This window comes from Astyanax mexicanus, chromosome 8 (genome assembly GCF_023375975.1).
Source record: "Astyanax mexicanus isolate ESR-SI-001 chromosome 8, AstMex3_surface, whole genome shotgun sequence".
In the NCBI taxonomy this organism is placed as follows: Eukaryota; Metazoa; Chordata; class Actinopteri; order Characiformes; family Acestrorhamphidae; genus Astyanax; species Astyanax mexicanus.
Window position 1 is genome coordinate 31,247,002 of NC_064415.1, and position 13,524 is coordinate 31,260,525.

At 38.1% G+C, this 13,524-nt stretch overlaps 1 protein-coding gene across 1 annotated transcript; it reads left to right on the forward strand.

Moving 5' to 3' along the window:
- Positions 1 to 2,752: 2,752 nt before the first annotated feature.
- Positions 2,753 to 10,040, forward strand: kcnk7 (potassium channel, subfamily K, member 7). Its single transcript, XM_049481877.1, has 3 exons — positions 2,753 to 3,162; positions 6,760 to 7,155; positions 9,498 to 10,040. Exons 1-3 carry the CDS (start codon positions 2,826 to 2,828, stop codon positions 9,839 to 9,841), a joined length of 1,077 nt encoding a protein of 358 aa, XP_049337834.1. The 5' UTR covers positions 2,753 to 2,825; the 3' UTR covers positions 9,842 to 10,040.
- Positions 10,041 to 13,524: the final 3,484 nt, after the last annotated feature.

Here is a 13,524-nt window from a genome sequence, read left to right on the forward strand (position 1 = left end):
AAACTGCAGGCACTTTGTGGTGGATTTCTGGGGACAAGATGGGTATTTTTTTTTTTCACCTTCCATTTGTTGGCAAGTCCCGACTGAAATCTGATCTATTTTCTGGCTGAAAGACTGAATGGCTCACTCATATGGTGTCCAGCAGTAACTCTACACTTCAGACTTCCAGCTCAGACCCAGTTAGAAATCTCTCTCTCTTAATTTTAATTGACACCACTAATATAAATACAATTGCATTTTACATTTCTTACGTTCATTCTTTTATGTACATTTCAATATCCACTATGATAATTTACGTCTGAGGAAAAACAAATGCGATTAATCGCAGTTAATCACAGAATTTTGAATTTTTTAATCGATTGACACTACTACTAATTATCTTATTCAGCCTAAGGTTGAAAATCTTTGTAAAGTATATGTTGTTTCTCTGCCACAAAAATGCAAAGCTGCAGTCTAGTTGTATAGTACAGGCTAATATTTCAGGGTATATGCTATATGTTATTCTTAATAGTGCGGGTTTGACAGGTTAATACACAAAAATATTAAATATTTGCGTTCTCCTGCTGCACTTCCAGTAATCTGAAATTCCTTATCTTCCTGTTGCACATTGCATTGTGGGAGAATAGTTTGCAAAGTACTGTATTTTTAGCATTATAAGTCACACTTAAAATCCTTTAATTTTAACAAAAATTGTATGAATTCTACCAGTCAGGTTGTTATGTATGAAAAATAGACCAGAAAATAGACTTTCATTGATAGTGCAGCTTTTAAGCCGGTACCTGCAATCAGAAAACCAACCTGTTGTGAATATGTGTGAATTGTGTCCCGAAGCCTAAGCTGCATTTCTCAGTCTCTATGTCATAGAAGGCTGTTTGTTCCCAAGCAAATAACCCTTCATATACAGTCAATGAAATCAAGTGGATGTTCGGAATTTCAAGGATGCAAATATGTATTCATGGTTCATAGCTAACAAACATTATCGGCACATGCACATCGCAGAGGGGGAGGGGTGGTGGGGAAACAGCACCACAAACTTTGGGTGAAAGTGACAGAACACTAAACCTCTGGAGCAGAGTTTATTTTAAAGGGTTTCTAAACTTTTAAATTATGATTAATTTCTGTTAAGAAATATAAAAACAAATTTACATCACCATGACATCATCATGAAGCATTCTTAGACTGTTCCGTATGTAGGACAGACCTCCTGGGAGCCCACCCTACCTTTTCTATACTATTACTTAAAAATAATATTAGTCATTAGTATGCAATTGGGACACACCCTTTGTATAATGTAAACATAATTTCTTTCAAAAATTGAAGTACAGTGTTTAAATATTTTATTCTAAGTCATTTTATTGGTCACCTCATCATTAATGTTTGAGGCAATCCAAACAACAACTGCCAGGTTCAAATTTTAGGAAGGAAAAGGCTTTAGGACAAATACAAAAAACAGAGGGTTTTGGGCAACACTGCTGATAAATAATCACTGGCAATGCCATATGATGTAGTCATGCAATGCCTTGGTTATTACTGAAAAACACATGAGGCTAAAAGACCAAATGCTGCCATACAAAATATTTCATAACTGGCCTTTTTTGGTTTTGAGCCTAGAGTATTAGCAGCTTGGCAACTTCAGTAGCACTGTAACACTGGAAATTTTAGGGGTGGGACCGCGGGGCATTGACCCCAGTTGAAATCATACACTAATGAGCCAAATATTGTTATTAAAGCTAATGTAGGATAGATATTTTAATATTTTTGAACTGACAGTATTTGTGAAAAAAGTTAAAAGGTTTAAAAAATAAATAAAATGCTGTGTGTTTGAGAGTATTTTGTCTATGTACAGTAAACATGCATGTAAAATTGGGACGGAGATTTCATTTTGTGCCAAAAGTTTTACACACAAATATAAAATCTGTAAGCAGATTGCAGATTATATACATATACTGTAAACCCATTATTTGTCTGAAATTTCTGTTAGAATAAAATTGGATATTTCCAAACATTACTCAACTACTTTGAGATAAGTGAACATTTATGGCCACATATACATTCAAACAGAAATCTTTGAGTTTAATCTGTTGCCATAGGCAGCTTTTCTTATTGGCTTCTGGCACAATCTGTTAGCATACTGCGTGTCCACCATTTTCTGTCGCACCTTGAGTTTGCAGTGATGTTCATTTTATTTAAACATATACCTATAAATAGCATCAGTTACAACAAAAGTTTTGAGTTTAGTGAACTTACTGTGTTTTACTGTGTATAGAATTTTAAATTAAATTAAGCAGAAGCAAAGGATAGATTCCAAAAGCAAAATACTTTAGCAACAAAATTCATCAATTCAATCCACAAAAATATATATATTTTTTTCTGTTTTAAATTTGCAACGTACACTTTTTTCCTTTTGATTAATACATTTTGATTGTAGATTTATTTGTATTTTTTGTGTAAAGCTTTTGACACAAAATTAACTTCATATATTTTGCTGTGTAATATTTTTTAAATAACATTGGAATGTTTGGAACATTGGTGACTGGTGGCCCTCTGTGAATATTGTGGCCCCTTGATGGCATATTAGAAAAACCCTAGATCCTGCACTGTACTGTACATTCCTTAAATACTACCTAATATGTAAAAGTTATATTAGTGTAAGTGAAGTAGTGTATTTTCTTTGTTTCTGACTGCTATAGATCTGCTGTGTGAGGTAGTCTAATCCATGCTTTAGTGCTTCATTAAAGTTTTAGCTCTGCTGAAGGCTGCTGTGAGGATTAAGTTACAGAGTCTCAGAGGCTGTTCTCAGTCTAGTCTAGGCTCGAGTCTGAACTATGGCTCGGAGTGTGGACTCGGTACTGGGTTTTTGTCGTTGCTACGCTTTTCCTGTCCTGGTCTTCAGCTACGTGCTGTTTATCCTGGCGGGGGGAGCGGTGTTCATGGTTCTGGAGCAGCCGGAGGAGGACCTGCTGGTGTCCGAGGTTCGGGGGCTTCGAGCGGGGTTCCTGCAGGACCACCCGTGTGTGGAGGAGAGCAGTCTGGACGAGCTGGTGAGGACGGTGCTGTCCGCCGGGAGAAGAGGGGTCTCTGAGGAGGAGGACCAGGACCAGGAGTACAACTTCGACTTCACCTCCTCGCTGTTCTTCGTCACAACTTTCCTCACGACGACAGGTGAGCGCGAGGCCTTCAGTATCTACACTGTCTGTCTGTCTGTCCACTGCCTGCAGGGTTAATTCACCACACTGAGTCAGTTCAGAGAACTCTGCCTGTAGAAAGGTTTAAAAACTCTTCACTTTTGGGTTTTGTGTTGACTTGAGTTGTGATTAAACGGGCTTCATAAAATATTAAAACTATTTAGGGGAACAATAGTCGTGTTGATCTCTGTTCTGATATTCAACCTAGCAATTTAAATTCTGCTTAATTTTTAAAAACTATCTGCATTTAAAGGTCAATTTAATATTTATGACTTAGATTTTTTGACAGTTTGAGGCTAAATTAGAAAATATTTTATACTCTTTTTATAGTCTATATTCTAGTGAGTTCTATAGTGAGTTTTTATTAATTTGTACATTTGTCTTTTTTTTATTTCTGACCCTCACAATTAAAATCTTTGAAAAGATAAGATTTTCTTATTTTTTCATTTTGTTCAATTATCAGTTACATTTTCTGATCGTTTGAGGCTAAATTTTAAATATTTTAATATGTTCATATTGTATATTGTATTTAATTTTATACAAAGAAGAAGTTGTAGAAGAGTTGTTATGAATTTGTCAATTTTTCTTTTTTTTCCGACTCTCACAGTCAAACTTTTAGAAAAGAAATTCTACATTTTTCATTTTGTTCAAAATTTGAAAACCTCATCAGTATTCATAATTGTATCCAAAGAAGAAGTGACTTTTAATCATAAAAATAAAACATAAAAATAAAAAAGAGAGAAAGAAAAGATTTTCAGTTTTGTCCATTTTGTGACAAAAGTAGGTTTGATTACACCATCATATTTTTGTTACAAAGATTGTGAAAATGGATAACTAGAAATCTGAAAGGGGCAGAAATAATAATAATAATAATAATAATAATAATAAGAAGAAGAAGAAGAAGAAGAAAAAACTTAATCTTCTATGGCATAAATTATATTTTGGGGAGAAAAAATAAATCCACACCATTTCTTACTTTACTACTAATACTTCAGAGCTTTTGTTGATATATGTATCAAACTTTTGTTTTAGCTGTGTTTTAGCAGGAAAGCATTTAAAACATAAAGAAATGGGAGTCTCTGGGACTAAAGAAAAGAGCCACTGTTTTATCATGATTGATCCAACAAAATAGGTCAAGCTGCATGCAGAACAATGTATTTATTTGTTGCTTTAGGCAACATTATGCATGCAGCTTGACCTCTTTTGTTGGATCAATCATATGAATAAGGGTATGGTATGAAATGGTGTAACAGATTGTTTGTTGCCTGAGGGCAGCACCATGTCATAGAGGTTTACCCATTACTTCTTTTTTACATCAGGTTTTACATTCAATTTTATCTTTTCAGTTAATATATTACCAAATAAAACTGATAATTGATGACAGTTGACTCATATATGCATATATTGTTTTTGTATGACATTGAAAAATATCTTCTTGTCATTTACACAGGTTAAACAGATTGTTTATTTGTCCATTTAATGTATAACGTACTGTATTAAACCATATTACACCAGTCCTCGATTATCTTCAGTGGAAGTCCAGTGCAGGATAAAGTTTAAAGTATGTTTATTTTATTATTTTTTAACACATAATGGTCACTACATTGTCAGTTTGTCAATTACTCATTTTTTAAAAACATTTTTCACTTTATCTTCGGTTTCACTCTTTTCACCCAGCCTTTCCTCGCTCTGCACAGTACTTTGTTAATTTGTGTGCTTAATAAAATAATTCTGTCTTACTTATTATTTACTATATATTATGGCCACGTTTAATGGTAACAGTTTTTCCCCAGTTTTCAGTCATTTGTAATTCCTACTACTAATCCTTCTATCACATGATGCTGGGGGTGAAGGCTAGCATGTGCTTTCACCCAGTCACATGTTCTGCCCACTGCCACTGTTACATCAGCTTACAAACCACCCATTGACTAACATAGAGCTAAGTGATGAAGACGAGGATAAGGCTTTAAAATAATATATAGATAGTATGTTTTGTATAGAGGAAACCTTTGTTTTTTAATTAAAAATCTACCGCTGGCTGGAGAAGTTTGTCACCTTATTGTTTGCCACTGTTTGTTCACCCACCTTTTAACCACCCAGATAATTGTCATGCAAAGTTTATTATTATTCTCAAATATATTTTAAATGCACAGAGATTTGACATGTTATGTAATACTGTGCTTTAGCAGTTAGGCAAAATGCCAGGGGACCATCAGCTTCACTGTTAGGCTGTTAGTTGGACAAATGCGGTCCACTTCTTTTTGCTATTGGGGACATTGTTGGATTATCAGATTAATCAAAATTTAAATTTAAATTCCCCCTATTTACATGTAGACATGTTTAACATCTTTGGGCACGACACCTTTAGTTTGAACCAACCCATTTTAAAAAGACCAATGGTGTCAGGACAATGATGCATATGCTTTTGGTTTCCTGTTAGATTCACTGTTTAAGAAGTTAATGATTTTGAATGTGTACTCTTGTGTTTAATCCTGGGATTTTCCTGTGAAACTTCATTTGTTATTAACAAATTTGGGTATTAATAAAGAACACCAACCACAGCACATAAACCAGCATATCTGAAAGCATCTGACACACCTCCCGGCACATTCTAAATAATGGGCACACATCCGAATCCATCAAACAAAGCTGAACTGCTTGAATTTTTGCACCAGGAGTGGCATGAAGTTATCCAAAAGCAGTGTGTAAGACTGGTGGAAGAGGACATGCCAAGATGTAAGAAAACTGTGAAAAAACTCAGGGTTATTCCACCAAATATTGATTTCTGAACTGTTAAAACTTTATAAATATGAACTTGTTTTCTTTGCATTATTTGAGTTCTGAAGGCTCTGCATCTTTTTTGTTATTTTAGCCATTTTTCATTTTCTGCAAATAAATGCTTTTTCCCAAATATTTTTTTATTTGGGATTCGGAAAAAATGTAGTCTGTAGTTTATAGAATAAAACAACAATGGTTATTTTACTTAAACATATACCTATAAATAGCAAAATCAGAGAAACTGATTCAGAAACTGTGTGGTCTCTTTATTTTTTTCAGACCCGTAGTAAAGCAGTGGGTACACCAACCTTGAAATCAACGAGCACACCAACTGGTGTATTTTACAGCAGCTAAAACACCAGCCAACACATCATGCTACAACTTTAAGCTGTGCTCATTGTAGTGCCTCTCTACCCCTAACAACCAGGAGGTGTGGCATTCAGCAATGCAAGTGCCAGGTTAAGTGGTGGTTGAAATGCCGGCTAGCACCTGTTAGAAATAGAGAGAGTACAGTTATGCTCTCTGCTACTTTCAGCAACTAATGTCTGGAGCACCTTCAGAGATTAAATTGGCGATCTCCCATTGATAGAATGGCTGCCTTATTTTGGGCCTTAGCAGAAAGGTATTAGCATTATTTTTGTTTTTGTTTTTCTGAGGAATTACCTCAGAGGATAAATATATTGCCTGGCCCTCTACCCACAATTATAAGAATAATTTTAATCCTTTTTTATCTTATTTGTTTTGGACAGTTATATTATATGAAGAGTTTTTTTTCTGCTCTGCCATGTTTCCGCAGGTTATGGAACCACCATTCCTCTGTCGGATGAGGGCCGTGTGTTTTGTATGCTGTACTGTCTGGTGGGCATTCCCCTCACACTCCTGCTGCTCTCCTGCCTAACCCACGCACTGCTGCCCAGGGTGACCCACGCGCCCATACGCCACCTACAGCTCTACTGCGGTCTGTCCCACAACAGAGCAGCGCTGCTGTACTGTGGGGTGTTGGCAGTGTGCACAGCGACGCTGTTCTTCCTGCTGCCGGCTGCTGCCCTCTCCCTGTTGGAGCGAGACTGGAGTTTTTTGGAGTCTCTGTACTACTGCTTCATCTCTCTCAGCACTATCGGGTTGGGGGATTATCTGCCTGGGAGAACACAGAGTCAGGCAGTGCGGCAGGGGCTGGAGTTTGCCACTTCCTGTGAGTTTTAGACAAAGTTTACATACTATTTGATACTTTGAAGTCTGTAAAATTCTGAAGTTCTAGATGCTTGCAAGAAGAGCTGGGGGCGATATGGCCCAAAAAATCGTCGATAAAAAATCAAATAAATCAGATTTTCAAATTAATTAAAGATGACAAAGAAATGGTTAAAACTAGTTTTTATTTATTTAGTTTTCACTTAAATGTCCCCTTTGTGGTTAAAGTGCAACCAGAAACAAGCAAAAGAAAAACTATTGTAAACAGTGAGAACATCTAGTAATTTTTAGAAAGCTTTCTCCAACATAGTTTAGGTACTGACACAATGCACCCTCAAACTTAAAAAATAAATAAATAAACCCACCCTCAAAAAACAAATAGAAATAAAATGGTGCCCTTTTTGATAAAACTTACAAAATAGAAAGCAAGTCCAATTTAATATATGCTATGTAGTAGTCCTGTAGTACAGGAGCTCACAGGGGAGCGTCGATGGTGAAAAAAAACTCAGAGAAAATCGATTTTCATAAAAACACATCGTCCTTAACTGTAAATTCGAATTAATCAATAAAACTGATTAATCGTTACAGAAAAAAAAGTTAAATATCAGATTTGTTTTTAGATATTTTAGATAAAATGTTGACGTTAAAGAAATGTAACAGTAAAATACGTACAAATGTTCTTTGTTTGGTATTTATCATATGACCTAAAGCTGTAAGGTAAATCATATTACACATAAAAAAATGCAATGACATTATGACCAAGACATATAGCCTTACCTGCTATATGACATGGTCATAATGTCATTGCATAATGACGATGCAACAGAGAGAGCGCTTTACTCTGAAAATTAGATTTGAACAAAAAAATGTGATGCTCTTGGATATTGCAATATGCTGTAAAATGTAAGGTAAATAAAAAACTGAATTAATTTAACCACATTAAAGGTTTTTCAGCAGTTGCCACAATTTTTTTCCCAGGATAGCAAGTACTTTAGTGTGATTTACAGTGAACCTCACTCTACCTCCAGCCTTGTTATTTAAGGTGTGCACAGTCTACAGTGTGAAAGAGCTCCCTCTGTTGCTGCATGCAGGTAATGCAGTTTGAGTTTGCTGTTATTCACAATTATTACAGCTCTTTCAATGTCTTTATTATGATAACTCATATAACAATAACAAAAAAATGCTAGTCAGCTCTTAAACCATTGTTGTTTCTAAATGAATATACACTTGTTTTCATAAGGTTTAAAAGCACTGTACCTGTATCTGATCATATTTGTATTTGTAACTTGGGAGAAATGTTGTCAGTGGTTTATAAAATACAACCACAATGTTCATTTTACTCAAACATTTACCTACAAATAGTAAACTCAGAGAAACTGATCAATTTAAAGTGGTTATCTATCTATCTATCTATCTATCTATCTATCTATCTATCTATCTATCTATCTATCTATCTATCTATCTATCTATCTATCTATCTATCTACATATCTACATATCTATATGAAAAAAGGAAGAATAAAGAAACAAATATGAACACTATGCTTGCTTTGGGGATGAGCCCCTCCTGCTGGTTTCCATACTGTAAAATATTCAGCTTTCTAAAGTATCCAGACTGTGTGAAAATAGGTGATATGCATAGTTTAAAAAGGTTAAAATCACTAGGTATGCACAATGATATCGGATTTATACAATTGTCCACTAATAATTTATTTTTTAAAGCATCAGGCGATTTCTAGGTTTGCTCGATATTTCAAATTGATACTTGCTAATGTATTTATTGTATATCAGAAAAGGACCAAACATCACTGGCCACACTACTAACTCATTTATTAGTTTCAATAGATCTGTTGTTTTATTTAAGCTGTTAATTAAAGAAATATGGGTTATACCTGTGACCAGTCTATGTAAAAAAAACAGTTACTTTTGTGAAACAAACCAAAATCCACTTATTTCATTGTATGTACGTACAGTTGGTTGAAAGCTAAAATGCAAGCTGTTTAAATGTTACATTTGCTTCTAAAATTATTGTTATCACTATCATCAGATATATACATGTATAATATTGGCGTTGGCCCAGAATTCCCCCTAAAAATCACTGTACTTTCTGGAACCCTGCTAAACAAGAATCTCTGTGTTCTGTGTCTTTCTGTGCTCTGTTGGCCACACCCCCACACTTGCTGCTTTCCTGGAAAGCCCAGAATGTCATCCTGACAATAGAGTAGGATTTTAAACATAGTGAATAAATGGTGCTTTACCAACAGGTCCCAGAACTATGTCTACTACAATGGACATAAATGAATACCCGTGTCTCAGGATAATATTAAAATGTATTGTTTGTTTTTAGGTTACTTGGTGCTGGGGCTTATAGTTTTGCTGGTGGTGGCGGAGAGTTTCTGGCAGCTGCAGCAGGTACAGGATTTGGTGCGTCTCTTCGTCGGGCCTCGTGTGAGCGAGCTGATGGGAGTCGGCCTTGATGAGCTCACCAGAGACTCGGGAGCACAAATAAGTCCGATGGAGCCCAGATACACACTACCTATCTCTACCATCTCACACCCCATCCCTGCTGCATCCTCTCCTGTGGAGGGAACATTTACACTGGGAAAACCACGCATGGCAAGCTATGAGAAGGCTGTATCTGCAACAGTTCACCCAGAGCCTCCTATAGACCCACCTGACCAAAATGACTGAACAGGAAACCGAATGTGAAAAATGGATCAACAAACTTTATTAATGGAGGAAAGTGATGATGTGGAGAGCAGTAAACTTACTTGTTTATAAATGTGGTCAGGTGTGCTGACGTTTCAAATGTTGCAGACCAGGGGATGGATTTGCCATCTTTAAAAAAAATAAAAAGTCATGGGAACATTATAGGAAATGTTTTGTCCAACACAGCTTCTGAGGCTCCTCTTTATTTATAAATGATATAAAGTTTGTATGTAGCTGCATTTATATATACATACTGTTCAATTGGGCTGCAATTAATGATTACTCTGGTAGTCGAATAATCTGGATTATATTTTATCAATTAGTCGATTGGTCCCCATTGGGTTCTAAAGGTCATCGGTAGGATCTGTCGGTCGCCGATGGATTCCAAAGGTATCATATCAGAAAAAAATAAAACTTTTGGGTAAAAAATGAGAGACAAAAAACATTGTCACTCAATCTTTCATTTTAATAAAGAAAATACTGTAACAAAAAAATCTGGCCACTTTTCCCCCCACTACCATGCCCATGAGTCTTTGACTAATATTTAAATTATTTTGATGATCTTAAACATTTTTTGAGTAAGAAACATGCAAAAAATAAAGAATTATAAAGAGGAAAAAGCATACTTCATTAGCATGCATATTTATGTACTTCATTCCAACTTCTCAATATCTTAAAATGACATTTTATTTAGAAAGATTGCGTATAGAATGCAGAACGCTCATAATAATTACATTTTTTCACTTTGAGTTGTCCTCTTTGCTGACACATATGTATAAATACACATACATGGTAGCATACTGGACAGTATTCACTAAGCTCCTGAGAACGACTCATTCTTTCTCTGATGTTATTAGATGCAGTTTGCATGCGTAGGTGTTTGGTTTTATAGCTGTGTGGCCATAGAAGTAATTACAATCAGAGTTTAATGATTTGGATTACATAGTGTGATTTTTTTTAACACACACCAAGTTTATTCTCTTAATTGTGGTGCTGGTATTCCTTCCTTTTAGTTCTTAGCTGGCATTATTAATGAGATCTCTCTGCCAGCAGGGGGCAGTCTATTCACAACTTTTATGTTAATATTAGTTCTCTGAGGCCGGGAGGGATATCTTATCCACATTGTGGATTAGTGGGAATATAGATTTTTATTCCAGCCAATAAGGAAGCACATTATATCACTTGTATAAAGACTTAAAGACTGAGCAGAACAGGTGGATTAAATAGGTGGATTCAGGTGTGCTTCTGATTGTTCTGAATAAAAACCTGCAGCCACAATGTTTATTTGCTAATAAGACTGGATACCCCTGACCTAAGGCCTTCAAGTCCTCTAAGAACCTTAGATATAACTAGATTGCAGTTCCTGCAGAAACTGCGAGTGTGATTGCAGTGCTGGCTGGTATCTGCTAAGGTGTTGCTAGGTGGTTGCTAAGGTGTTGCTAGGTGGTTGCTAAGGTGTTGCTATGGTATCCGGGGTGGTTGCTAAGGTGTTGCTAGGTGGTTGCTAGGTGGTTGCTAGGGTGTTGCTAGGCGGTTGCTAAGGTGTTGCTATGGTATCCGGGGTGGTTGCTAAGGTGTTGCTAGGTGGTTGCTAGGGTGTTGCTAGGCGGTTGCTAAGGTGTTGCTATGGTATCCAGGGTGGTTGCTAAGGTGTTGCTAGGTGGTTGCTAGGTTGTTGCTAGGGTGTTGCTAGGCGGTTGCTAAGGTGTTGCTATGGTATCCGGGGTGGTTGCTAAGGTGTTGCTAGGTGGTTGCTAGGTTGTTGCTAGGGTGTTGCTAGGCGGTTGCTAAGGTGTTGCTATGGTATCCGGGGTGGTTGCTAAGGTGTTGCTAGGTGGTTGCTAGGTGGTTGCTAGGCGGTTGCTAAGGTGTTGCTATGGTATCCGGGGTGGTTGCTAAGGTGTTGCTAGGTGGTTGCTAAGGTGTTGCTAGGCGGTTGCTAAGGTGTTGCTAGGCGGTTGCTAAGGTGTTGCTATGGTATTTGGGGTGGTTGCTAAGGTGTTGCTAGGTGGTTGCTAGGTGGTTGCTAGGTGGTTGCTAAGGTGTTGCTAGGCGGTTGCTAAGGTGTTGCTATGGTATCCGGGGTGGTTGCTAAGGTGTTGCTAGGTGGTTGCTAGGTGGTTGCTAGGGTGTTGCTAGGCAGTTGCTAAGGTGTTTGCCATGGTATCTTGGGTGGTTGCTAAGGTGTTGCTAGGTGGTTGCTAGGGTGTTGCTAGGCGGTTGCTAAGGTGTTGCTATGGTATCCGGGGGGGTTGCTAAGGTGTTGCTAGGTGGTTGCTAGGTGGTTGCTAAGGTGTTGCTAGGCGGTTGCTAAGGTGTTGCTATGGTATCCGGGGTGGTTGCTAAGGTGTTGCTAGGTGGTTGCTAGGTGGTTGCTAGGGTGTTGCTAGGCGGTTGCTAAGGTGTTGCTATGGTATCCGGGGTGGTTGCTAAGGTGTTGCTAGGTGGTTGCTAGGTGGTTGCTAAGGTGTTGCTAGGCGGTTGCTAAGGTGTTGCTATGGTATCCAGGGTGGTTGCTAAGGTGTTGCTAGGGTGTTGCTAGGCGGTTGCTAAGGTGTTGCTATGTATCCGGGGTGGTTGCTAAGGTGTTGCTAGGTGGTTGCTAGGGTGTTGCTAGGCGGTTGCTAAGGTGTTGCTATGGTATCCGGGATGGTTGCTAAGGTGTTGCTAGGTGGTTGCTAGGTGGTTGCTAGGGTGTTGCTAGGCGGTTGCTAAGGTGTTGCTATGGTATCCGGGGTGGTTGCTAAGGTGTTGCTAGGTGGTTGCTAGGTGGTTGCTAGGGTGTTGCTAGGCGGTTGCTAAGGTGTTGCTATGGTATCCGGGGTGGTTGCTATGGTGTTTCTAGGTGGTTGCTAGGTGATTTATATGCATAAATTAGATTAAATGGTGTTTGCACGTTGCTACGCAACGTGCAAATACATCAATCAGCTATGCACGCTAGGTTGCTCTGGCCGTTCGGGGGTGTCCAAACTTTTGACCTGTGGCTCCATTACACACAGTACTGGGGGGCCGGGGTGTCCAAACTTTTGACCCGTGGCTCCATTACACACAGTACTGGGGGGCCGGGGTGTCCAAACTTTTGACCTAATGCTGTTTTATCCCATAGCTGCTCCATACACTCACAGTACTGGAGTTCTAGCTACCTGTCCTTCGATCTAGCTGCCGTCCTCCGATTGGCCCCATTCATTCCTATGGGGCCACTTCGTACGACATTCGTACGAAATCCGTACGTCGTAACTTTTCGTAACGCATATTTTCGGAAAGAGCTCAATAAGTTCTACAGGTCCTCAATTGGTTTCATCTTCGTATCTCAAAAATTGCGACGTCCACGGGCGTGCAAAGTTCTGCCCATTCATTTTCAATGCGCGAAAAAACGCGTACTTACGAAGTTTTTACGAAAAACGTAATTCCGATCGGAAAGCTGTATACAAGCCCACCATTCCCGATAAGGACGCACGTTTTCTCTTTTGAACGAAGTCGATATTTCGAAAACTGCGGCACTAGTTAACCGGACAAAAAACAGGTGGAATAATAAGAAGAAGAAGAAGAAGAAGAAGAAGAACTAGATTGCAGTTCCTACAGAAACTGCGAGTGTGATTGCAGTGCTGGCTGGTATCTGCTATGGTGTTGCTAAGGTGTTGCTATGGTATCCGGGGTGGTTGCTA